This window comes from Salmo salar, chromosome 10, assembly GCF_965601325.2.
Source record: "Salmo salar chromosome 10, fSalSal1, whole genome shotgun sequence".
Taxonomy (NCBI): domain Eukaryota; kingdom Metazoa; phylum Chordata; class Actinopteri; order Salmoniformes; family Salmonidae; genus Salmo; species Salmo salar.
The window spans coordinates 66343464-66371270 of record NC_138300.1 but is presented as its reverse complement, the minus strand read 5'-3'; the positions used below and the strand labels follow the sequence as shown (position 1 = coordinate 66371270).

General features: G+C 41.4%; 1 protein-coding gene across 4 annotated transcripts in view; it reads left to right on the top strand.

The window, feature by feature from the left end:
- osbpl5 (oxysterol binding protein-like 5) overlaps positions 1–27807 on the top strand; it is a 165611-nt gene that overhangs the window by 60587 nt on the left and 77217 nt on the right. For all 4 annotated transcript variants that reach the window (XM_014123859.3, XM_014123857.3, XM_082957122.1 and 1 more), the window contains 5 exons: positions 10517–10597; positions 11207–11308; positions 11447–11650; positions 12743–12827; positions 13050–13212. In XM_014123859.3, coding sequence (XP_013979334.3) covers positions 10517–10597; positions 11207–11308; positions 11447–11650; positions 12743–12827; positions 13050–13212 — 635 coding nt within the window. The remainder of the gene's footprint in view (positions 1–10516; positions 10598–11206; positions 11309–11446; positions 11651–12742; positions 12828–13049; positions 13213–27807) is intronic.

Here is a 27807-nt window from a genome sequence, read left to right as displayed (position 1 = left end):
CTGTAAAACGACGTTGGAGGCGGCTTATGGTAGAGAAATTAACATTACATTTTCTGGCAACAGCTCTGGTGGACATTCCTGCAGTCAGCATGCTAATTGTATTCTCCCTCTGTGGCATTGTGTTGTCACAAAACTGCACATTTTAGAGCAGCATTCTATTGTCCCCAGGAAAAGGAGCACCTGTATAATGATCATTCTGTTTAATCAGCTTCTTGTTATGCCACAACTGTCAGGTGGATGGATTATCTTGGCAAAGGAGAAATGCTCATTTACAGGGATGTAAACAAATTTGTGCGCAACATTTTAGAGAATCAAGCGTACGGAACATTTCTGGGATCTTTTATTTCAGCTTTTCAAACATGGGACCAACACTTTACATGTTGCGTTTATATTTTTGTTCAGTGTACAGTAGATGCAAAGCTTTTCATGAACCTCAGCACACAAGTTTGTTTAGACAATTTAGAAATAGGCCTACATACAATGTTTTAAAATAAATATTATGTTATTAGAATTCCCGATTTATAATCGCCATGCTTGTCTCAGAAAGTGACTCATTTTATTAAGGGCTATTCATTGTTTAGTCTAACTAATGTAGGTGGCATTCGCTGGTTCTTGGCTATATCCATCATGCATTGCATCAGCACAAAACACAGCACTTATTCCGAGTGTTTCTTTTCTGTGATGACTCATCAATGATAGCAGTTCCCGTGGATCATTAAGCGTTTCCAGCAGCACTGTGGCCAAGTTAAGGTCATGTCCTCTCCCATTTCCCCCGACACACACACACACACACACACACACACACACACACACACACACACACACACACACACACACACACACACACACACACACACACACACACAGATCTGTGTATGGAGTGATTCTGAACTACATTGAATATCTATGGGGCTTTGACCTATCTCCCACCCAACACCCCTCGTAACGCCAGAGACAATAGCGGACTCAACACAACACAGTCACACACAGCTCTCTTCCGAACACTCTAAAACACTCCTGAGTGCCACTGTGTGAAGGCTCACTTCAGAAATGCAGTGTGGATGTGATTCATGCATAAACATCAGACATAGTCAGGTCCAATAGGGGTTAAAATGATTGCCGCTACTTTTTTCAAAACCTTGCCATAACGCTGATCCTATTTCTACAATGTTTTATGAGATTGGAGAACACATTGGGTGGGATCTTAGGCCGTTGTTCCATACAGAATCTTTCCAGATCCTTGATATCCATCGTCTGGTCTTATGGACTGCCCTCTTCCATTCAAACCACAGGTTTTCAATGGGGTTCAAGTCTGGAGACTGATATAGGCATTGTGTTAGGCAAATGTTGATTTTTGTGGTCAATTAACCATTTCTTTGTGGATTTTGATGTATGCTTGGGGTTATTGTGGTGCTGGAAGATGCACTTGCTGCCAAGTTTCCGCCACATGGCAGAGGCAACCAGGTTTTTGTCTTGAAGTAACTGGCCAGTGTTTCCAGATTTTATGAAATATGACCTACGATGAATTAAAATGAGTGAAATAGTTTAACTTCCAAAAAATGGTAATGGTAATTGTTTTAAGTAGCTTTACCATTTCCTCATAGAACAGGACGTCATGTTGGCTCACTGGCTGAGCTGGCCAATCAGCGGTCTACTCTATTTTTAATGACCGGTATACAGTGCATTAAAGTATTCAGACCCCTTGACTTTTTCCACATTTTGTTACGTTACAGCCTTACTCTAAAAATGATTACATTCTTTTTCCCCCCTCAATCTACACACAATATCCCATAATGACGAAGAAAAAACGTTTTTTTAGAAGTTTTTGCAAATGTATATACAGTACCAGTCAAACATTTTGACACACCTACTCATTCAAGGGTCTTTCTTTGTTTTACTATTTTCTACATTTGTAGAATAATAGTGAAGACATCAAAACTATGAAATAACACATATGGAATCATGTAGTAACCAAAAAAGTGAGATTCTTATAAGTAGCCACCCTTTGCCTTGATGAGCTTTGCACACTCTTGGCATTCTCTCAACCAGCTTCATGAGGAATGGCTTTCCAACAGTCTTAAAGGATTTCCCTCATACACTACCGTTCAAAAGTTTGGGTTCACTTAGAAATGTCCTTGTTTTTGAAAGAAAATGACATTTTTATCCATTAAAATAACATCAAATTGATCAGAAATAGTGTAGACATTGTTAATTTTGTACATGCCTATTGTAGCTGGAAACAGCAGATTTTTTATTTATTTTTATGGAATATCTACATGGGCGTACAGAGGCCCATTATCAGCAACCATCACTCTCGTGTTCAAATGGTGCGTTGTTAGCTAATCTAAGTTTATAATTTTAAAAGGCTAAATGATCATTAGAAAACCCTTTTGCAATTATGTTAGCACAGCTGAAAACTTATGCTGATTAAAAAAGCAATAAAACTGGCCTTCTTTAGACTAGTTGAGTATGGCCAGAAATGGCCAGAAACAAAGGACTTTCTTCTGAAACTCGTCAGTCTATTCTTGTTCTGAGAAACAAAGGCTGTTCCATGTGAGAAATTGCCAAGAAACTGAAGATCTCATACAACGCTGTGTACTACTCCCTTCACAGAACAGCGCAAACTGTCTCTAACCAGAATAGAAAGAGGAGTGGGAGGCCCTGGTGCACAACTGAGCAAAAAAACAAGGACATTTCTACGTGACCCCAAACTTTTGAACGGTAGTGAGTTGGACCACATATTGAAGGAAAAGCAGCCAACAAGTACTCGGCATATGTGGGAACTCCTTCAAGACTGTTAGAAAAGCATTCCAGGTGAAGCTGGTTAAGAGAATGCCAAGAGTGTGCAAAGCTGTCAAGGCAAAGGCTACTTTGAAGAATCTCAAAAATACAATATATTTTGATTTGTTGAACACTTTTTGCTTACTACATGATTCCATATGTGTTATTTCATAGTTTTGAAGTCTTCACTATTGTACAATTCTACCTGTATTTGGGCAATGCCAGGTTTCTTCCAGACGTGACTCTTGGCATTCGGGCCAAAGAGTTCAATCTTGGTTTCATCAGACCAGAGAATCTTCTTGATCATGGTCTGAGAGTCCTTTCGGTGCCTTTTGGCAAACTCCAAGCGGGCTGTCATGTGCCTTTTACTAAGGAGTGGCTTCTGTCTGGCCACTCTACCATAATGGTCTGATTTGGCGGATTGCTGCAGAGATGGTTGTCCTTCTGGAGTTCTGTAAGAGTGACCATCACCTCCCTGACCAAGGCCCTTCTCCCCCGATTGCTCAGTTTGGCCAGGCAGCCATTTCTAGAAAAAGTCATTTTAGAATGGAGGCCACTGTGTTCTTGGGGACCTTCAATGCTGCAGACATTTTTTTGGTACCCTTCCCCCAGATCTGTGCCTCGACACAATCCTGTCTCTGAGCTCTGTGAACAATTCCTTCGACCTCGTGGCTTGTTTTTTGCTCTGACATTTACACTCAACTGTGGGACCTTATATAAACAGGTGTGTGCCTTTCCAAATCATGTCCAATCAATGTAATTTACCACAGGTGGACTCCAATCAAGTTGTAGAAACATCTCAGGGTTGATCAATGGAAACAGGATGAATCTGAGCTCAATTTCTAGTCTCATAGCAAAGGGTCTGAATACTTATGTAAATCAGGTATTTCTGTTCTTAATTTTTATAAATTGTAAACATTTCCAATAACCTGTTTTCGCTTTGTCATGGGGTATTGTGTGTAGGTTGATGCAGAACATTTTTTTTATGTAATACATTTTCGTATAAGGCTGTAACGTAACAAAATGTGGTAAAAGTCAATGGGTCTAAAGACTTTCGAATGCACTGTATTTCAACACAGGACAGTTACTTCAAACCAAAAATCCTGGTTGCCTGGATCTTCCAGCAAGACAATAACTCCAAGGACAAAATCCACAAAGAAATGGTTCATTGATCACAAAATCAACATTTTTCAATGGTCATCTCATTCTCCAGACTTGAATCCCAGTCCATAAGCACAGACAAAGGATATCAATGATCTGGGAAATGTATGGTGGAATGATCTAAGATCGTATGTTTTCCAATCTCATAAAATCTTTTGGAAAAAGGCTCAACGTCATTATTCTTGTGAAGTTATGTATTAAAACAGGGGTGCCAATAATTCTTTGACAATCTCTTTCAACAACATTTGCTTAACAATTCACATAATAAGTTGCATGGAATCACTTTGTGTGCAATAATAGTGTTTAACATTTTTGAATTAATACCTAATCTCTGTACTTCACACATTTAATTATCTCTAAGGTCACTCAGTCGAGCAGTGAATTTCAAACACCGATTCAACCACAAAGACCAGTGAGGTTTTCCAATGCCTCACAAATGAGAGCACTTATTGGTGGATGCATAAACAAAATGTTGAATATCCCTTTGGGCATGGTGAAGTTATTTATTACACATTGATGGTGTATCAGTACACCCAGTCACTACAAACTCAGTTGCCAGAGAGGTAGGAAGCCACTCAGCGATTTCACCATAAGGCCAATGGTGACTTTAAACCAGGTACAGAGTTAATGACTGTGATAGGAAAAACTGAGGATGGATCAACAACATTCTACTTACTCCACAATACTAATCAAATTGATAGAGTTAAAAGAAGGCCTGTACAGAATAAAAAATATTCCAAAACATGCATCCTGTTTGCAGCAACTTACTAAAGTAATACTGCAAAAAATGTGGCAAAGCAATTCACTTAATTTTTTAATACAAAGTGTTGTGTTTGGGGCAAATCCAATACAACATTACTGAGTACCACTCTCCATATTTTCTAGCATGGTGGTGGCAGCATCATGTTATGGGTATGCTTGTAATTATGAAGGAATGGAGCTAATCACAGGCAAAATCCTAGAAGAAAACCTGGTTGTCTGCTTTCCATCAGACACTGCGATACGAATTCACCTTTCAGCAGGACAATAACCAAAAATGCAAGGCCAAATCTATTGAGTTGCTTACCAAGAAGACCGTGAATGTAACTGAATGGCCAAGTTAAAGTTTTGACTTAAAAAATGAAAATGGTTGTTTAGCAATGATCACCAACAAATTTGACAAAGCTTGAAGATTTTTTTTTAAGAATAATGGGAAAATCTTGGTCAATCCAGGTGTGTAAAGCTTTCAGAGACTTACCCAGAAAGACTCTGCTGTAATGACAGTTAAATCCATTTTAATCCCACGTTGTAACACAACGTAATGTTGAAAAAGTCAAGGGGCGTTAATACTTTGAAGGCACTGTATGACATCCCAAATGGCACCCTATTACCAACATGGTGCTCTACTTTTGACCAGAGCCCTATGGTTATATTGCTGTGTGGTAAAACTCAACATGCAGGCCAGTACAGTAGAGCATTTTCCTATTGATCAGTGTCAGGAGTAGATTGGTCTATGTACTCACACTACACTAAGACTACACTGCACTCCTGTTTCAGACAGAACCAAAGGTCCAGTGCCTTCCACTTATATTGGCACCCTTGGTAAATATGAGCAAAACGGGCTATAAAAGAAATGCATTTGCTGTTTATCCTCTTGGTCTTTCACTCAAAATATTCACAAAAAATCTCATCTTTAATTTAAGTAATATGATTGAAAAAAATAAATGTGAAATAAATTAAATAAAAAAAATTCTCCAAAACATGTGTGCCACAATTATTGGCACCCCTAGAAATTCTTATGAGAAAAATCTGAAGTATATTCCCATTCATATTTTACATTTTTTAAGTTCACCTGAGTGTTTAGGAATACTTAAGTGGTAAGCCATGACTTCCTGTTTCACTGGGGTATAAATATGACGTGACATACAGGCCAAGTTCCCATGGTCAACCATTACTATGGGAAAGACCTGAGAATACAGTAATGATGTGCGACAAAAGGTTGTTGAGCTGCGCAAATCAGGAAATGGCTATGAGAAAATAGCTCAACGGTTGAAAAATGCCTATTTTCACTGTCAGGACAATAATTAAAAAGTTTAAAGCAACTGGTGATGTTAACAATCGGCCTGGAAGAGGACGTGTGTCCTATGTTGACCTCACACACAGTGAGGAAGATCGTTCAAGTGGTCAAAACAACTCCAAGGATCACAGCTGGAGAATTGCAGATGTTATTTGGGTCTTGGGGTCAGAAAGTCTCCAACTATAATCAAACGCCACCTACAGTGGGGAGAACAAGTATTTGATACACTGCCGATTTTGCAGGTTTTCCTACTTACAAAGCATGTAGAGGTCTGTAATTTTTATCATGGGTACACTTCAACTGTGAGAGACGGAATCTAAAACAAAAATCCAGAAAATCACATTGTATGATTTTTAAGTAATTAATTTGCATTTTATTGCATGACATAAGTATTTGATCACCTACCAACCAGTAAGAATTCCAGCTCTCACAGACCTGTTAGTTTTTCTTTAAGAAGCCCTCCTGTTCTCTACCTGTATTAACTGCACCTGTTTTGAACTCGTTACCTGTATAAAAGACACCTGTCCACACACTCAATCAAACAGACTCCAACCTCTCCACAATGGCCAAGACCAGAGAGCTGTGTAAGGACATCAGGGATAAAATTGTAGACCTGCACAAGGCTGGGATGGGCTACAGGACAATAGGCAAGCAGCTTGGTGAGAAGGCAACAACTGTTGGCGCAATTATTAGAAAATGGAAGAAGTTCAAGATGACGTCAATCACCCTCGGTCTGGGGCTCCATGCAAGATCTCACCTCGTGGGGCATCAATGATCATGAGGAAGGTGAGGGATCAGCCCAGAACTACACGGCAGGACCTGGTCAATGACCTGAAGAGAGCTGGGACCACAGTCTCAAAGAAAACCATTAGTAACACATTACGCCGTCATGGATTAAAATCCTGCAGCGCACGCAAGGTCCCCCTGCTCAAGCCAGCGCATGTCTAGGCCCGTCTGAAGTTAGCCAATGACCATCTGGATGATCCAGAGGAGTTATGGGAGAAGGTCATGTGGTCTGATGAGACAGAAAAAGAACTTTTTGGTCTAAACTCCACTCGCTGTGTTTGGAGGAAGAAGAAGGATGAGTACAACCCCAAGAACACCATCCCAACCGTGAAGCATGGAGGTGGAAACATCATTCTTTGGGGATGCTTTTCTGCAAAGGGGACAGGATGACTGCACCGTATTGAGGGGAGGATGGATGGGGCCATGTATCGCGAGATCTTGGCCAACAACCTCCTTCCCTCAGTAAGAGCATTGAAGATGGGTTGTGGCTGGGTCTTCCAGCATGACAACGACCCGAAACAACACACAACCAGGGCAACTAAGGAGTGGCTCTGTAAGAAGCATCTCAAAGTCCTGGAGTGGCCTAGCCAGTCTCCAGACCTGAACCCAATAGAAAATATTTGGAGAGAGCTGAAAGTCCGTATTGCCCAGCGACAGCCCCGAAACCTGAAGGATCTGGAGAAGGTCTGTATGGAGGAGTGGACCGAAATCCCTGCTGCAGTGTGTGCAAACCTGGTCAAGAACTACAGGAAACGTATGATCTCTGTAATTGCAAACAAAGGTTTCTGTACCAAATATTAAGTTCTGTTTTTCTGATGTATCAAATACTTATGTCATGCAATAAAATGCAAATTAATAACTTAAAAATCATACAATGTCATTTTTCTGGATTTTTGTTTTAGATTCCGTCTCTCACAGTTGAAGTGTACCTATCATAAAAATGACAGACCTCTACATGCTTTGTAAGTAGGAAACACTGCCGATTTTGCAGGTTATCAAATACTTGTTCTCCCCACTGTACGTAACCACAAGTTGGTTGGGAGGATTGCCATAAAAAAAGCCTTTGCTGTCGTCAAACAAACTCAAGCCTACAGTTTGCAAAAGGTTACTAGAACTTTCAATAGGACCGGGTTCTATTGTCAGATGAGACCAAAATAGAGCTTTTTGGAAACAAACACCAGAGGTGGGTTTGGCGTAGACAGAAAGATCTCAATGCAGAAAAGTACCTCATCCTCACTGAGGTATGGTGGTGGATCTTTTATGTTGTGGGCCTGTTTTTCTTCCAAAGCCCCTGGACAACTTGTTAGGATACATTTGAAGTCAGAAGTTTACATACGCTTAGGTTGGAGTCATTAAAACTCGTTTTTCAACAACTCCACAAATTTCTTGTTAACAAACTATAGTTTTGGCAAGTCGGTTAGGACATCTACTTTGTGCATTACACAAGTCCTTTTTCCTACAATTGTTTACAGACAGATTATTTCACTTATAATTCACTGTATCACAATTCCAGTGGGTCAGAAGTATCCATGCACTAAGTTGGTTGTTCCTTTAAACGGCTTGGAAAATTCCAGAAAATTATGTCATGGCTTTAGAAGCTTCTGATGGGTAAATTGACATCATTTGAGTCAATTGGAGGTGTACCTGTGGATGTATTTCAAGGCCTACCTTCAAACTCAGTGCCTCTTTGCTTGACATCATGGGAAAATCAAAAGAAATCAGCCAAGACCTCAGAAAAAAAATTGTACACCTCCACAAGTCTGGTTCATCATTGGGAGCAATTTCCAAACGCCTGAAGGTACCACGTTCATCTGTACAAACAATAGTACGCAAGTATAAACACCATGGGACCATGCAACCGTCATACCGCTCAGGAAGGAGACGCGTTCTATCTCCTAGAGAGGAACGTACTTTGGTGCGAAAGTGCAAATCAATCCCAGAACAGCAGCAAAGGACCTTGTGAAGATGCTGGAGGAAATAGGTGCAGAAGTATCTATATCCACAGTAAAACGAGTCCTATATCGACATAACCTGAAAGGCCGCTCAGCAAGGAAGAAGCCAATGCTCCAAAAACGCCATAAAAAAGCCAGACTACGGGATTGCAACTGCACATGGGGACAAAGATTGTACTTTTTGGAGAAATGTCCTCTTGTCTGATGAAACAGAAATAGAACTGTTTGGCCATAATGACCATTGTTATGTTTGGAAAAAGGGGGAGGCTTGCAAGCCGAAGAACACCATCCCAACCGTGAAGCACGGGGCTGGCAGCATCATGTTGTGGGGGTGCTTTGCTGCAGGAGGGACTGGTACACTTCACAAAATAGACGGCATCATCAGGAAAGAAACTGATGTGGATATATTGAAGCAACATCTCAAGACATCAGTCAGGAAGTTAAAGCTTGTTCGCAAAGGGGTCTTCCAAATGGACAATGACCCCAAGCATACTTCCAAAGTTGTGGCAAAATGGCCTAAGGACAACAAAGTCAAGGTATTGGAGTGGCCATCACAAAGCCCTGACCTCAATCCTATAGAAGATTTATGGGCAGAACTGGAAAAAGTGTGTGCGAGCAAGGAGGCCTACAAACCTGACTCAGTTTCACCAGCTCTGTCAGGAGGAGTGGGCCAAAATTCACAACTTATTGTGGGAAGCTTGTGGAAGGCTACCTAAAACTTTTGACCCAAGTTAAACAATTTAATGGCAATGCTACCAAATACTAATTGCGTGTATGTAAACTTCTGACCCACTGGAAATGTGATGGAAAGAAATAAAAGCTGAAATTAAATCATTCTCTCTGCTATTTTTCTGACATTTCACATTCTTAAAATAAAGTGGTGATCCTAACTGACCTAAGACGGGGAATTTTTACTAGGATTAAATGTCAGGAATTGTGAAAAACTGAGTTTAAATGTATTTGGCTAAGGTATATGTAAACTTCCGACTCCAACTGTACATAATATCATGGACTCGATCAAGTACCAGCAGATATTAAATTAAAACTTTACTGCCTCTGCTAGGAAGCTTAAACTGGGCCTTGGTTGGAACTTCCAGCAGGACAATGATCCAAAGCACACATCAAAATCGACACAAAAATGGTTCACTGACCACAGAATCAAGGTTTTGCCATGGCCATGCCAGTCCCATGGCATAAACCCCATAGAAAACATGTGGGATGAGCTGAAGAGAGCCCACAAGCGTGGACCTGGGAATCTGAAGGATCTGGAGAGATTCTGTATGGAGGAATGGTCTCAGATCCCTTGCCATGTGTTCTCCAACCTCATTATAGGAGAAGACTCAGAGCTGTTATCTCGGCAAAGGGAGGTTGCACAAAGTATTGAATGAAGGGGTGCCAATAATTGTGGCACGCACATATTTGAGAAATATTTGTTTCATGTTAAGAATGTATTTTTTCTTTCAATTATTTTACTTGAATTAAAAGTTAGATTTTAGTGAATATTTAGAGAAAAATTTACAGCTTGTTTTGCTCATTTTTACCAAGGGTGCCAATATTAGTGGGCACTGTATCATGGCTGTACTCTGTTCAGGTCAGACACTGAAGAAATGTGTGTGTGTGTGTGTGTGTGTGTGTGTGTGTGTGTGTGTGTGTGTGTTATTTAAATATAATCTATGAATGGGATAGACCAGAGTGTTATGAAGCTGTTTTATAGGTGAGCTCACAAGAAGAGGAGTGTGTCCATCATTGACTCTCATCTGTCCATCTCTTCCTCCTTCAGTCTGAGTCCAGGATGTTCAATAACGGTCTGGAGGACTGCTCCTCCCCCACAGAGAAGCTGGCCCGGAAGGAGTCTCTCAAGGTAACTCATCACTCCCTGGCCGGGAAGGGGTCGCAGAGAGGGGATGTCTTGCAGGAAAAATATTGATGGGCATTTTAAGCTGGTTGGGGGAAAATATTTAGATTTGCATATATTTAGATCCGCGTTTCCCAATTGGTTTCTCTGGGACGTCTAGGTCAGCACATTTTGATTGCAGCCATGCATTAGCGCACCTTATTCAACTAATGAGAGCTGTGTGATTAGTTGAATAAGCCTAGTTTGTACAGGGCTGGAATGTGAATGTGCTGTGTCCACAAGGAATGGATTGGGAGACATGTATCTGCCGAACATACAACTACTAATGAAAAGGAATTGAGGTTGCGTCAAGAAAAGGTTTAGAAGCAAGAGCTCTGGTCCTTTGTGTAATTCACAGAATGGGATATCGCCCCCTTTTTAAAAAAATTATCATTAGTTAACATACACTGCTGCCCTAACTAGAGGCACATAATAAATACAAGTCTGCCTGTGTGTATGTATGACTTGTTTTGACTGTACCTCCCCCTAGTGAGTATCTGACTACTTGTTTTGTCTTGTTCATTTGCAAGTCACAAAACAATGAGTCATCCTAAAGATTCCGTCTGTGTGCTGCAGGTCCAGAAGAAGAATTACAGACAGGAGAAGAAGCGGGCAGCCAAAGAACTGTCAAGCGCTCTGAAGGACCCCAGTGTTGTCATCACGGCTAACTGGCTAAAGGTAATTTGGGAATATCTCCTCACCCACTGTTGCTTTCCAAGGATGTTTTTTTCCTATATTACCGTGACACATTAAAACGTGTCATACACACTCATAATGTAATAGTATTGAGGCCTCCTCCACTCTCACTCCTGGTAGATTCGTGGTTCGCTAAAGAGCTGGACCAAGCTGTGGTGTGCCCTGAAGCCGGGGGTCCTGCTGATCTATAAGACCCCTAAATCGGACCACTGGGTGGGCACCCTCCTGCTCAACGCGTGCAAGCTGATTGAGAGGCCCTCCAAGAAGGACGGCTTCTGCTTCAAGCTCTACCACCCGCTGGACAAGTCCATCTGGGCTGTCAAGGTCAGACACGGAGCTCTCATCAATGGCAGAGTTCACTGTTGCTCTATATCTGGATTACTTTGTTATTATTATCAGCTTCATAATATTCCACATTTTCTTTTGTCTGTTAGTTTGTGTCTCATGACATGAGTGCATGGAGAGGTCCGGTTGGAAGTACATGACTTCTGCTTTTGTGTTTGTGTACTTTACAAATGGCTTCTGTAGCATTTGTAATGCCATATTCTGGCTTCAGAACTCTTGGGTTGTGTTGTCTTGTTACAATTGTTGTATAATTATACTGAACAAAAATATGAAAGCAATAATCAACAATTTAAAAGATACAGTTCATATAAGGACATTTAAATAAATCAATTCATTAGGCGCTCATCTATGGATTTCACATGACTTGGTTGGGTTTCAGCCATGGGTAGGCCTGGGAGGGCATAGGCCCACCCACTGGGGAGCCGGGCCAAGCCAGTCAGAATTAGTTTTTCCCTACAGAAGGGATTTATTGCAGACAGAAATACACCCTGGGCTGGCATGGTTACACCTGGTCTGCGGTTGTGAGGCCGATTGGACGTACTACCAATTCTCTAAAAATGACGTTGGATGCAGCTTATGGTAGAGAAATGTACATAAAATACTCTGGCAACAGCTCTGGTGGACATTCCTGCAGTCAGCATGCCAATTGCACACTCCCTCAAAACTTGAGACATCTATGGCATTGTGTTGTGTGATAAAACTGCACGTTTTAGAGTGGCCATTTATTGTCCCCAGCACAAGGTGCACATGTGTAATGATTATGCTGTTTAATTAGCTTCTTGGTGTGCCACACCTGTCAGGTGGATGGATTATCTTAACAAAGGATAAAATGCTCACTAACAGGGATGTTAACAAATTTGGGCACATCATTTTAATAAGCTTTTTATGCGAATGGAACATTTCTGGGATCTTTTATTTCAGCTCATGAAACATGGTGCCAGCACTTTACATGTTGTGTTCATATTTTTGTTCACTGAACTTTATTCACAGCAGTATAAAGATTGTCCACATAGTGATACTATTAAGCATGAGGAAGTGTAATGTTAACCCCTCTGTCTTTGGTGTCCTAAGGGTCCTAAAGGGGAAAATGTTGGCTCCATCACCCAGCCTCTACCCAGCAACTACCTGATCTTCAGAGCTGCGTCAGAGTCTGACGGTGAGAAGTTATTTTGTGTGTGTGTGTGTGTGTGTGTGTGTGTGTGTGTGTGTGTGTGTGTGTGTGTGTGTGCATGCTCGCCTTCACGCTATATTCAGAACACAACGACCCTAGTGGTATTAGAGCTGTGTCTGTCTGAGTGGCTGTACAATCGGTGTATGTGTGCAAGCACCTGTTGGTGTCTGACAACCTTTGACCCCTGACCCCCTCTCTCCACCCCAGGTCGGTGTTGGATGGATGCTCTGGAGCTGGCTCTGAGCTGCTCCAGCCTCTACAAGCTGACAGCTAAAGCAGGGAGAGATGGAGACCTCAGCACCTCCTCGGAGTCCTCCCATATACTACAGCTACTGCAGTCTACTGCCCTCACTGATGCTGAGCTACTACAGTAAGTAGCACATACATACTACTACAGCTACTGCAGTCGACTGCTCTCAGTAGCTATGTTTCCATTAACTTGTCCAGTGATTTTTTTTTTGTTGTTGTTGTTGACATTTATAAAGTTTGCATAGAAAATACATGTGACAATTGCCTGCTAGGGTGCATTTCCATTTTATTATCTTGTCTATAAAAACACCTGGATGTAATGAAGTCACATAAACCAATTTTTTTTCAATGGCAAAAAACCTAGTGTTGAATAAAAATGTATTGGTTGAATTGTTTCCATTACCCATTTAGGCAAATTGCACATGAATACATTGTCTCAGGTAGCCCGTGAAAGCCAGCATGGACAGAATGCAATAATTGACTAATATTTCCCATATTCGAATAGTTCTCATGTGCCAACGTATCGCCAAGGTCCGTGCCATGTTTTTACATTTTTAAAATTTTATTTAACCTTTATTTAACTAGGCAAGTCAGTTAAGAACAAATTCTTATTTACAATGATGGCCTACCAAAAGACAAAAGGTCTCCTGTGGTGACGGGGATTAAAAATATAGGACAAAACACACATCACGACAAGAGAGACCCCACAACACTACATAAAGAGTGACCCAAGATGACAACACAGCATGGTAGCAATACAACATGACAACAACATGGTAGCAAGACAAAATGGTAGCAGCACAAAACATGGTACAAGCGTTATTGGGCACAGACAACAGCGCATAAGGCAAGACGGTAGAGACAACAATACATCACGTGAAGCAGCCAGAACTGTCACCTGTAATAATTGGATGGAGAAACTTGCCAGTCAACCAGAATAGCAAGGGGACGCAATTCAGGCATTCTTGAAAGTCAGGACAATTCTTGTCCTGCAAAGGAAAAAAAATGTATAGGTGAAAAAAAGTATTATGCAAGCAGTAGGCACTTAGAATTAAATGTGGAGTGGAGCTTATAGTTACATAATATCATGCCCCGCGTACCTTCAAAAGTATTCGGCGAGCATCATTTATTTGAAAAACACAGTTTACATCATCAGTTGTCGCACTTAAGAAAGTTCGCCAAAAGAAAAATCTACCCCTGTCGAATGGATAACAATGTTGTTGATCTTGAGAAAATGTACCCTATATCTGTCAATGAAAACCTGCATAGTGACACTGAGCTACTACAATGAGTAGCACACACACATGCACAGACGTAGGCAATGGTGGCTAGTGTTGCATGTTATACTGGCACTTAGGTACTTTTTCGATACTTAAAAACAAGTGGTTTGGTACTTCTGTCAGATGTGTTTCACGTGATTGGATCAAGTCTATCAGCACAGCCCCTTTATAGCACGAAGAGCAGTGCCTGCTCCACTTAATCATTTGTTGCTAGTGCTGTCTGGTCTGCATTGTTAGCTTCCTAGTCAGGCTGCGCAGAAGAGTTAACACACTTGAATAATGCAACACGGCATGTAGAAATGTCAAAACTTTTCATTACTGTTTGCAAAACAATGTCTATACAGACTAGAACACTTACAATGCAAGACGATACCGGTAGCTTCCAGCTTTAATTGAAGGCTAACGTTCTTTGCTGGCTTACAGCTGAGTTCACTACCATAGTACTTTGTTTGTCATAATATGCAAAGCATAACGCAAAATATGCTGAATGTCACCAAAAACGTTAATTCACTTAATCTCCCTCGCCACCAAAAACTAAATTTTGTCTCCCTTCCTCCCGTCTTGTTTCCACTAGATTCCACAGCCATATTCTGCCTTGCTAATGGCAGTATTACTTTCTTAAAGAGACAGCACACTCTTTTATAAAATAAGAGATTGCTTCTTCTATGCAAATGTTGTTGATCAGTACAATAATCTACAAACTCAGCATGCTACAATTTTGAAGATTTTACTGAGTTACAGTTCATGTAAGTAAATCAGTCAATTGAAATCATTTCATTAGACCCTAATCTATGGATTTCACATAACCGCGTAAACAGATATGCATCTGTTGGTCAAAGATACCTTAATAAAAAGGTAGGGGTGAGGATCAGAAAACCAGTCAGTATCCAGTGTGACCACCATTTTGCCTCATGCAGCACGACACATCTCCTTCGCATAGAATTGATCAAGCTGTTGGTTGTGGACTGTGGAATGTTGTGACCATGCTCAATGGGTGACATGTCTGGTGACAATGCAGACCATGGAAGAACTGTGACATTTTCAGCTTCCAGGAGTTGTGTACAGGTCCTTGTGACATGGAGCTGTGCATTATCATGCTGAGACATGAGGTGATGGCGGCAGATTGGCACGACAATAGGTCTCAGGATCTCATCACGGTCCATTCAAATTGCCATCGATAAAATGCAATTGTGTTCATTGTCCGTAGCTTATGCCTGCCCATACCATAACTCCACTGCCATGGGGAACTTTGTTTACAATGTTGACATAAGCAAACTGCTCGCCCACACAAAGCCATACACACTGTCTGCCATCTGCCTGGTACAGTTGAAACCGGGATTCAACCGTGATGAGCACAGTTCTCCAGCGTGCCAATCGCCATCAAAGTTGGATTCGACTCCAACTGCAGTCAGACCCTGGTGAGGAGGATGAGCATGCAGATGAGCTTTCCTGAGACGATTTCTGACCGTTTGTGCAGAAATTCCTCAGTTGTGCAAACCCACAGTTTGATCAGCTGTCTGGGTGGCTGGTCTCAGGAGATCCCGTAGGTGAAGAAGCCGGATGTGGAGGTCCTGGGCTTGCATGGTTATACGTGGTCTGCGGTTGTGAGGCTGGTTGAATGTACTGCCAAATTCTCTAAAACTATGTTTGAAGCGGCTTACGGTAGAGAAATTAACGTTCAATCCACTGGCAACAGCTCGGGTGGACATTCCTGCAGTCAATGTAATTTGCACGCTCCCTCAACTTGAGACATCTCTGGCATTGTGTGTGACTAAACTTCACAAGTGGCCTTTTATTTTCCCCAGCACAAGGTGCACCTGTGTAATGATCATGCTGTTTGATTAACTTCTTGATATTATCTTGGCAAAGGAGAAATGCTCACTAACAGGGATGTAAACAAATTGATGCACAACATTTGAGAGAGAAGCTTTTTGTGCATATGGAACATTCCTTGATCTTTTTATTTCAGCTCATGAAACATGGGACCAACACTTTGCATGTTGTGTTTATATTTTTGTTCAGTGTAGTATGTTCTCTGAGCAGTTGCCATTAAAATAAGTCCTAAATGGAAGAGATTGTTTGTCATCTGTATCCCCATGAAATCAGCTAAAACAAACTCAATAACTTAATGCATGCATTCACCTGTATTGTGAATAGACTTAGGCTACATCTTGATTTCCAGTTTATCAATAGAGATGTACCATTCAAATAAATAATTACCATTGTTTTGTAGTTAGATTGGTCAAAACAAAGTCAAATTGATTGTATAATTGATTCATTACTGCATTATTGGGATCTCTAAAAAATGTACATGCACGTGTTCAAATCTAATTATATTGAGCTCAAAAGATGCCCAACGATTGAACACCGCGCTGAGAGCAGTAGCTGAGTTTCTATCTGGATCAAGTGCCATTCTGTGTCTAATACGCCTTTTTTTTGTGATATAGTTTTGGTATTGTGATAGTAAACCTGGTATCCAAGTCCAAATTCTGGTATCGTGAAAACACAGCTGGTGGCGCAGTCAACATCTGCTTTTTATTTCAACACAGATGTCTTATGTGATTTTGGCATGAACATAATTACCGTAATTTCTGGACTATAAGCCGCTACTTTTTTCCCAGGCTTTGAACCTCGCGGCTTAAACAATGACACGGCTAATATATGGATTTTTCCCGCTTTCAGTTTATTTCAGTTTTTTGGCGGCATGAAGCTTTCATTAGACCAATGAAATTGCCGAACGGGTTAAGGTCAAACATATATTTTTTGTTTACTGTTTAGATTAACTCGAGCGCTCTCAAACTTCCCATCATTCTGATTACGGTAGTCATTTTGTCACCCTGATTTCTGGGGGTACAACAAAGTATTTGCAGCCACTCGACATCAGTGTAAATCGTGCATTTTAAGGTGGCGCTCCGTGTTCAGTGGGAGGCTTGGTTGACAAGTGGGGAGAAATCCTTCACTAAAACGGGCCGCATGCGAAGAGCAACTTATGGTCAAGTCTGCCAGTGGGTCCTGACAGCGTGGAGCATTGTCAAAAAATCCACTATCATCAACGGGTTTCGAAAGGCTGGACTGCTGCGTGTTGAAGAGGGCTCAGCGGGGGATTTGCCTCCGGATGAAAGTGACGAGAGCGACAATGAAAACGATCCAATATCGGATGAAGCAATTCTGAGGCTATTCAACTCCGACACCGAAGGAGATGGTTTCAGTGCACAGGAGGAGGAAGATGGTGACCAATGACTTTCTTGGTAGGCTACTGTTTACTGCTAATTTTTAATTTTTTGTTTCAAGCCGTGCTTCGTTAAAGCCTATTTATTTTTGTTACAAGCCGTGCTTCGTTAAAGCCTATTTATTTTTGTTACAAGCCGTGTTTCGTTAAAGCCTGTGTAAAGTTAATTTGTTTCAATGTACCGGTAGGCACCTGCGGCTTATAGACATGTGCGGCTTATTTATGTTCAAAATAATAATTAAAAAAAAATTCTGTGGGTGCGGCTTATATTCAGGTGCGCTTAATAGTCCGGAAATTATGGTATATAATATAGGATCCACATAAAGTGTATCAGCCTATGGAGTTGCTTATAAATTGCTTTTAACATGTTAGCCCCAAGTTTTACACAGTATTTACTGAAATGTACAGTTGATACGCATGTCACAACACTACTGCATGTCAGGGCCTAACTGTTTCTTATGTGGGGAATCCTAAGAGAGAGAACTAATTGTGACTGCAGGATCTGGTGCATGGTCCTTGCTCAATGACCAACGTTTCTGGGTTTGTCCTTTCCAGGAGTCCCCTCTGATCATTGGGTGATTATCAGTATAGTCTTCCCAGGTGTTGAAAGCCGGAATCATAAGGATGTTGGAAAAATAACATCTCTGGGTTTCTGATCACCTTTGAGGAAATTAACTGCTGTTGTTGCAATAGCATCGTAAGGAGTCTTAGTGCCCCCCTGCTATCTTGGTCATTTATTAAGGATAATCACTATATGTGTAATAAATCACTGCTTATTTAATGAAAACCAATCCAAAATATATTTTGTATCATTTAATTCTATGAGCCTCTGTTTGCCCATTTAAAATACTTAGTCTGATTGTTGGACGTTACGAAACACATTTGAATATATTTACATACACAGCCCTGATTTGCTGATAGGATGGTCTATAGTCCACCCCCTTACCCAGATGAACAGTCATTTGGTCTATTTTAATCAGGTCATGATGTGGGCCAACGGTCCCATCCCAACTGAACAGGCTGAAATTCCAGCCATTTTTTTCAAACCGCTCTTACACAAAAATGGCATTATCGTTTTCACAATTTCAAATCAACATCAAATTTTATTTGTCACATGCGCCAAATACAGCAGGTGTACACCTTACAGTGAAACGCTTACTTACAAGCCCTTAACCAACAATGTTTTAAGAAGTTAAGAAAAAAAGTTAAGTACAAAATAGAAAAATAAAAGTAACAAATAATTAAACAACAGCAGTAAAATAGCAATAGCGAGGCGATATACAGGGGGTTGTGGTACAGAGTCAATGTGTGGGGCACCGGTTAATTGAGGTAATATGTACATGAAGGTAGATTTAAAGTGACTATGCATAGAGAGTAGCAGCAGCGTAATAGAGGGGTCTGGGTAGCCCTTTGATTAGCTGTTCAGAAGTTTTATGGCTTGGGGGTAGAAGCTGTTAAGAAGCCTTTTGAACCTAGACTTGGTGCTCCGGTACCGCTTGTCGTGTGGTAGCAGAGAGAACAGTCTATGACTAGGGTGGCTGGAGTCTTTGACAATTTTTAGGGCCTTCCTCTGACACCGCCTGGTATAGAGGTCCTGGATGGCAGGAAGCTTGGCCATACAAGGCAGTGATAAAACCAGTCAGGATGCTCTCAATGGTGCAGCTGTAGAACCTTTTGAGGATCTGAGGACCCATGCCAAATCTTTTCAGTCTCCTGATGGGGGAATAGGCTTTGCCGTACCCTATTCACGACTGTCTTGGTGTGTTTGGACCATGACAGTTTGTTGGTGATGTGAACACCAAGGAACGTGAAGCTCTCATCCTGCTCCTCTGCAGCCCCGTCAATGAGAAAGGGGGCGTGCTCCGTCCTCCTTTTCCTGTAGTCCACAGTCATCTCCTTTGTCTGGATCACATTGAGGGAGAGGTTGTTGTCCTGGCACCACATGGCCAGGTCTCTGACCTCCTCCCTATAGGCTGTCTCGTTGTTGGTGATCAGGCCTACCACTGTTGTGTCATCGGCAAACTTGATGATGGTGTTGAAGTCGTGACTGGCCATGCAGTCATGAGTGAACAGGGAGTACAGGAGGGGACTGAGCACGCACCCCTGGGGGTACCCCGTGTTGAGGATCAGTGTGGTGATGTGTTGTTGCCTACCCTTACCACCTGTGGGCGGCCTGTCAGGAAGTCCAGGATCCAGTTGCAGAGGGAGGTGTTTAGTCCCAGGATCCTTAGCTTAGTGATGAGCTTTGAGGCCACTCTGGTGTTGAAAACTGAGCTGTACTCAATAAATAGCATTGTCAAATAGGTGTTCCTTTTGTCCAGGTGGGAAAGGGCAGTGTTGAGTGCAGTAGAGATTGCATCATCTGTGAATCTGTTGGGGCGGTATGCAAATTGGACTTGGTCTAGGGTTTCTGGGATAATGGTGTTGATGTGAGCCATGACCAGCATTTCAAAGCACTTCATGGCTACAGATGTGACTGCTATGGGTCGATAGTCATTTACGCAGGTTACCTTAGTGTTCTTTGGCACAGGGACCATGGTGGTCTGCTTGAAACAACATGTTGGTGTTACAGACTCGGACAGGGACAGGTTGACAATGTCAGTGAAGACACTTGCCAGTTGGTCAGTGCATGCTCGGAGTATCGGCTGCGGAGAGTGTGGTCACAGTCTTCCGGAACAGCTGGTGCTCTCATGCATCTTTGTGTTACTTGCCTCGATGCGACCATAGAGTAATTAACCTCCTCTGGTAGGCTCGTGTCACTGGGCAGCTCGCGGCTGTGCTTCCCTTTGTAGTCTGTAATAGTTTCGTCCGCCACATTGGACGAGCGTCAGAGCCGGTGTTGCAGGATTCAATCTTAGTCCTGTATTGATGGTTCGTTGGAGGGCATAGCGGGATTTCTTGTAACCTTCCAGGTTACAGTCCCACTCCCGCATTTTCAGTTATTTTGACCTCCTAGTGTGGATTTTTTTAATTTTTAATTGCACTCCCCTATAACATAATCTGACACTTCATTATGATTCCCTTTGATTACATGCCAAAGCGTCTTTGAGCATTTCTTTAAAAAAAAAAATGTTCCATTGCTGCTGAAATGATCATAAAAACCATAGCTCTCGTGAACATAAAGATCTTCAGGTTAGTTTCAAGCTTCTGATAGTGGCACTGTATATATTGTCAGGCAACAGCTCTATAAGGTAATTGCCATCAATGAAATGAAGTGGCTCTGTGCCAAAGCCTTTGCTTGTATCACTCCATCTCCTAATTAGACCTGAGATGGTCTTATCATAGTTTGCTTTTATAGTTTGACCACTGATTTTAAGTCTCTGCCATTGTCTCCAGGAATGTTGACTATGTTCTCAGTTTTAACTGTAAAGCCATTATATGCCTAATAGATTTATATGCTGAAATCTCTGTTGTTGTGAATATTTTCAATGACTGTCTTGTCACATTTGCATTCACAGTCAGTGACACCATCTTTGGGAACTGTCTGTCCACTTTCATCTTGTGATTATTGTGAACTTGTTGTGTACATCTCCTTCCATTTTCCTTTTGGCCTATATGGATAGGGTTAAATTAAAATGTTTCTTACAGAAGAAATATGAAAAGCATAGCAATTGAAAGGCAACAGTTTGGAGATCATGGGAAACATATTAGACCATAGGTGAGGACACAAGTTATTTAATCCAAACATTACACTGTTGATTTTATGTGCATTTTACATTTACTGTACATTTTGCTGCATTTGTTGATTACAAAATCTGAAAATACATTCATTAACATGATAAGATTATTCCTGGAAAATGTGGCGCAACATAAGACAAACAAATTACAAGGGTGTGAGGAGTAACTGGTGTCTTCACGCTTTGGAGAGGTGTGTCGCCTCTTGAACAGTTCCTAAGTAATTTCAATGCACTTCTCTGATACAAAGAAGTCTTCAACTATAAGGTCATTTTTTTGGAGCTCTCTTTGCTATGCCATTGGGGAACTAGAGCAAGCAACTTGTAGTTGTTTTGTTTAAAACACAACCCTGCATCCCTGCTGTCACACAATATCTGTTGTTTACGCAATCCAAAAACAGTCTATTATAAATCACAATCTGAGTCAAGTGTGCATCATTTGAAAGCTTGTTCTATTGCCAACATGACCAGCTAATAAAAACATGAAATTAGTGTTAGGCTTTCACAATGCAATTTAGAGAAACAGATCATAACATACACCATTTGTATGCTGTATTCATTTGAAATACAATTCAACTTCTGAATTGCCAAAAATATTGATCATGGTATAAATAGATCCAATGTATGACTCATAAGATATTGCACAAGAGAGGAAAAGATGGAATCAGGAATCCGTAGGTTGTGGGCGACCCTATGCCACCCTACGTCTTGTGTAGTGTTTTCAATTTGAATGAAAACAAGGGCGTTGAGCTCTGAGCCACCTTGGGCTGGCATTCTGGGCTAGGTGCATCTTTGTGCTAAGCTGAGAGGAATGAAAGTCAGAAACAAAAACAGAGCCAACAAGCATAATTCTATGTTCTTGGATCTGAATCAAGCTGACCGCAAAAGAGAGAAAGAAGCAAGAAAGACTGCTCGTGACCCATCCAGAAACCAGATAAACATTGGAATTAATTTTGAAAGTTGGAAGAGGGACACCATAATGACCACTGTTCTCATGGACTGGTAAGTGTTGGTTGCGTTTTTAGCCTGATAGCTACATTAGTAGCTAACCTTAGTGTTCAATGTTTAAGCTAGCTAACATGGCTAGACGTGAGGGGAAAACAAATATATTTATATTATCTTTTAAAGATTATGATAAGGCCATTAGCCAGCAAGCCAGCTAGCTAGCTTAAATGCAGTAGGATCAGGGTCTGGCTCTCTTTTCTATTTCAATGCAGCTTAGACCTGTTGGATGAGCTAGCTAGATAGCTCTTCCCCAGCTGTTTCAACCTAACTCCCACCATCAGCTGAGTTTATCAAGGTAGCTAGCTAATGATTTTATAAAATAAAAATAATATTTGCTAGCTATATTTTAAAGACTTGCTACTGACCTTTGAACCATGTTTACCAAACAAGTAAGCTAGTTCCCCTGACTGTTTGTTTATTAATAGGTAACTGAAAAAGTAGCAGAGGCTGTTGGCTGATAAAGAATATGCTTGTACATGTACACGTTAGTGTTTCATTAGTAAGCTAAGTTACTGAGTAGACACATTGTTATTCATGTTTTTGTTGTTGCATTTCAGGTAGAGAGGGAGTAAGATCACTAGAAAGGAGCATGCTGACAGACCAGGAAGAAAGTTGTTGTTGCACAGCAGCAGTATTACAGTCAATGCTTATGAACTTAATATTGTGTATCATTGTCACTTACAAAAGGGTTGGATTGTTCAGCAACATGTGCAGTAAATGCTAACACTGCTTTGGTGATGAAAGAAAGATATGTCACGGAGGTGACTGTGTCTATTAGAAGCTGCCTTCATACATTGCATTATATGCCCGGAACTTAATCGACCTGGTATGGGTTTCACCCAGACAAATATAAGGTGTGCACCTCTTTTGCCCCTGTTAACTCTTCCCCCTGTTGATCACGGGAATAATTCATTGACGAGTCACTGATTTGGACCTGTGAGTTTCTTGCACCTGTTCTTTATTTAAGGTGAAAGCCAGAAGCAGCACGCTGTCGTGTTGAGATGGGATCGGCGTGGTTGCAGAGCTGGAGCCAAGACGACTGAGGAGAGCGCATGCTGTTGCTGGAGCAGACCAATCAGTTTCCATTTCAAAAAGTCCTTAATGTGAATTGGTAGGGTGAACACGTCACCCTTCCCTAAGCTAAATATACCTCTCTACATCCAACTCTTAACTTCATGCCCGATAGAGCTGTATGCCGACATTCTCTGTGATGCTTGCTATGTACTCATTAATGCCAGCGTGCCTGTGCATTGAGCCTTCAGCTGACGTGTGACCTGGGAGGACGAACTACGGATCAACGAGCCACTGTGGACCGGGTTGATGGCTGCCGGCGAACTAGAGGAACGGAGAGGGGGCCTTTTGGGAAATTGGGAGGGTGAACACGTCACCTTTCCTAAAGCTAAGTAACTTTCCATAGTTTCCAAAATTTCGCCTGCTGACATTCTCTACTGCTTTGTGTGCTACACACTTGTTAATGCCATTGCACCTACTGTGAATTGTATCAAACCAGAGAGGAGGCCTTAAGTAGCCTACCCCTCTCGTTCCATCCGGACTAGTATAGACTCACAGATAATGTAATGTTACTTGAGCCACTATCCCCTGCCTCCATTTATTTTGGTTTAAATTAATGTATCAAGCCTTTTTGATTTTCCCATCACGTTTATTTAGATCTATTGACTATTTTCCTGGGGTGAAAGTAGATTTCATTTCTTCCTGGTGCGGGACCTCCTGTGTGTGCATGCGCGTGCACCAAAAAGATTTATGGGTGGCAGAACGTCCCTGTATGTAATAACATATCCTAATATTTTCGATCTGATTACACTGATAAAATCACCAATGTGTCTATTACATTTGTTTTTCATATTTCTTTGTGCGTTAATTGGTGAAAATCAAGAGAAATGTCGCTCTGAAAAAGTCTAAAGAGAAAGGTGGATAATGAAAATAGAAGTTTCAGGGAAGAATGGACAGAGAAATAGGCATTCTTACCATATTTCTCCAATGTCAAACCAGAGTGTCTTGTTTTCAGCGAAACGGTTGCTGTTTGCAAATAATTATATATTAGACATCCTTTTGAATCTAAGCATGGCACTTTCAAAAGTTACCTTTCCACCCAGACAGAGGCTCGACTAACGCAGAAAAATGTGAGCTTCAACTGCTGGATACTCGTCTGTTGCTTAACCCAACAACAGAAGTGCTTCCCCAAAAGCTGCGTGAGTGTAAACATCTTCCCTTTTCAGAAAATATCATTTAATAGGGATGGAATTAGCGGTTAATTTTTTTTTGGCTCCTCCAATATTGAAGGCCGCAGTTCAGCTTCAGAATGTCAGAGACTAATCAATATATCCCCATATGAATCAGTCACATCTTTGGTGGTCATTTTAAAGCTTTTTTCTAGCATATCAGAGTTAAGAACTCTTTATCTTATCTGGATTCTTTTTATGTATTTATTTCAAACTATAAAGCTAACAATTGATTTCCTTGTTGCCCTTTTCTTTAAGAAACGGTGTCTGTCAAACAAGTAGGCCTACCTCTTATTTTTTTTTTTTAATAGGAAGAAATGGGCTCCAACAAACCCTGTTGTTAGTGAAGTCAAATTAAAATCTAGACAATTGTTGAAATGAGTTACTTTCAGCACCATTTGCTTTCCAACTCTGTTTGATTCACGCCGCAGCCGCTCAAAAGCTGATGTCTGCTCGCTTGCCTTTTTTAGTTGACTTTCTCCTGCACTCTCTCTCCACATTAGCAAGTTAATGATTTAAAAAGTGTCTGTTTCATGACATTGCAATCCATTTGGTCTCCAGTCTATGAGCTACAGAAAACCCACATATGGTACTACTCTTTCTATCGTAGGCTACATCATTTCTGTTCAATTCATTTGATGGAGCGACGCAGCACTGCGTTTCTCCAACAGCACTCTGGAGAGGCGCGCTGGGCATGGACAAGCTAATTATTTTGTACCCCCATCTTTGGCTAAGTGGTCACTGCTTATCATGGGTTGGCATCAGCGCTCACCTAAATAGCCGTCATGCCACTGAGTGAGAGAAATTGTCTTTGTTTTTGGGCAGAATCATTTGAGGTGTTTATATGTTGGTGAGTCTAGGCGGCTGCATAATCCTGCCTAATGAATGGGTCGGCTGTGTTGGGGCCTAACCATAGAATTATATTTAGAATTTATTGAATTTACTATTTATTGTGGCATAAATGCAACTATGTTTTAATCTGATTGTCAAACAATCACTTCAAAAGGCTCCTATACTAGGCTACCCGCACACGTTTACCCATTCAAAACACTTTTCCAGCCTCCAACCAGTGGTGAATGGAAAGAGACGTCTGTCCAACAAAGCACCTAAAGTGTAATGACATTTGGTGATTTGTCATTAGACCAGAATGAATGCATCCACTGCTGTCCTTGCGCGTCTCAGTGTAGGCCACTCATCTCTGCCTTGGCAAAATGTCAGTGTTCTTGTCGAACTGCATCGCATTTTGGAGCTTAGGCTGTACCACCCATTTTCAAGTCCATTCGCATATTTTTCATGCCTCTGACATGCGGTAATGATAATGTTTTAATAGCCTACAGTTTTCTTGACATTTTGTTTTCATTATTGTGAGAAGCTCACATTTTACCGGTATGGCGTACCCACACTTTATTTTGCCGGGACACCATACCGGACCATACCGCCTTACTTTCACCCCACCTATTTTCCCATTATCGTTTGTTTTTGCTTTGATATTAATATACTCCTTTCCTTAGTTTTATTGTGGCTTTGTGATTTAGTTTAGTACTCTTTGGAGAGGTGTTGTGGTTTATTGTACTTGGCCCAACGGTGCCCCAGCGTGATCTGACAGTTATTTTTTTTGTCTTTCACTCAGTACAACACCACCCAGGAGAGGCCTGCTGCGAACACTGGAGTGGATCCCTCAGTGTGCCTGCCGTAGGGGGACCACGGAACGTTCCTCAATATTCCTCAATATTTTGGGATTTTTAGCTATTGTTAAATAAAGATTGTCGAACACCCTTCTGTCTGTGTGTATGGGAAGTCTACATATCTTGTAACCACTCATTGATACAAATGGAAGAACTGACTTATATTCACTTGTCTATTGTCCCATTCTTCAATCTGGTCTTTGTATTTTAGTTGACACGTTAGTAAAAATGTATTCACCCTGGACTTGATTTTTAGAACTTTTTAATCATAAGCTCTAAGTGTTGTCTTTATTGATAGTCTGCATTAGTAAAAATGGGAAGACCAACAGCCTATGAAAAAGTTATTAGTTATTATTTTGTAACCTATCTATTTGTAAAGAACTACATGCATAGTTTATGCACAGCTTTTATGACAGTCTTGACTGTTGCGTCCTTGCTCAGGGAACTGTCTGCTGATAGCTGACAACAGGGTGGAAGGTTTTGTTGATGTGCTGCTCTAGAGTTCGATAGCCCAGCAGACTCACCTGGGGACTTTGGGAAGGACCCATGTTAGTTTGTATTAAAGTCTGGGAGACTTTTAGAGGGGGAGAGCATGAGTTTTGAAATACAGTAGATCCAACCAGTGACCCTTGATTATATACACACAGACAGCAATAGTGAAGGTGCATAAGTATACTATTACGAACAGAGCCTACTTCTCTGTGCTCTTGCGCGATCGCAGGTAGTTGGTCAGAAGGCTCTGGAGGTCCTTGGAATTTTCTATTGCTGTAGCACCTGTTGAGAGATGGATAGAAGTACTGAATATACTTGAATGAAAGAGCAAGAATCAACATGTAACAAGCATTAAATAGTTGATTATTGAGGACTATAAAGGGGCCTTCAAATCAGACAAATGGATGTGTATAAGACACAGCAGCTCAATGGGAGGAGTTTGTTGGGGGAGGCCCCTAGCATTGTGTTGCACCGTCCGTTAGAAAAGTTGCGAAGACGTATGTCTCCATTGTAAACAGCAGTGTTTCTCACTCCGTTGGACATGCGTTATACTGTATGCATTTTTTATTTGAAGACAGCCTTACTCTGTAGTTCAAGTTGTATGTTCATGTCTGTAACTACACTTTAACTGGGCAAGTTCGTTTTGCATGGCCCGCAGCCCGGGTGGGTGGAGATTTCTCTTAAGGACCATTGGAATGGTCCAAAATGTGCAAACTCCACCCACCTGAGGCACCGGCCATGACCTCCCAGTGACCTCCCATTGGCCCAGGGCCTCCTGTGTAACCCTCTAATCAGTCTCTCTGACAGGAAGTAACTCCAGTAGACATGTTTATGATGCATAGGGCTTTTCCACTCCTCATATGAGTGGAGTATTAGTTATTCAAATGGTATCAGTAGGGAGCCCAGCCCATAATAAGTTGGACCTAATAACCGAAAGGTAGCTGCTTTGAATCTTGGGCCAGGAGCTGGAAAAAAATAGGGAATTGATCTGGCAACTGGAGGGCTGCTGGTTTAAAATCCTAAAGAAATTCCCCTACTGTTGGGCCCTTGAGCAAGGCCATTAACATCACAACATGCTCTCCATCCAGGGTCACTGCACTGCAGCTTGACC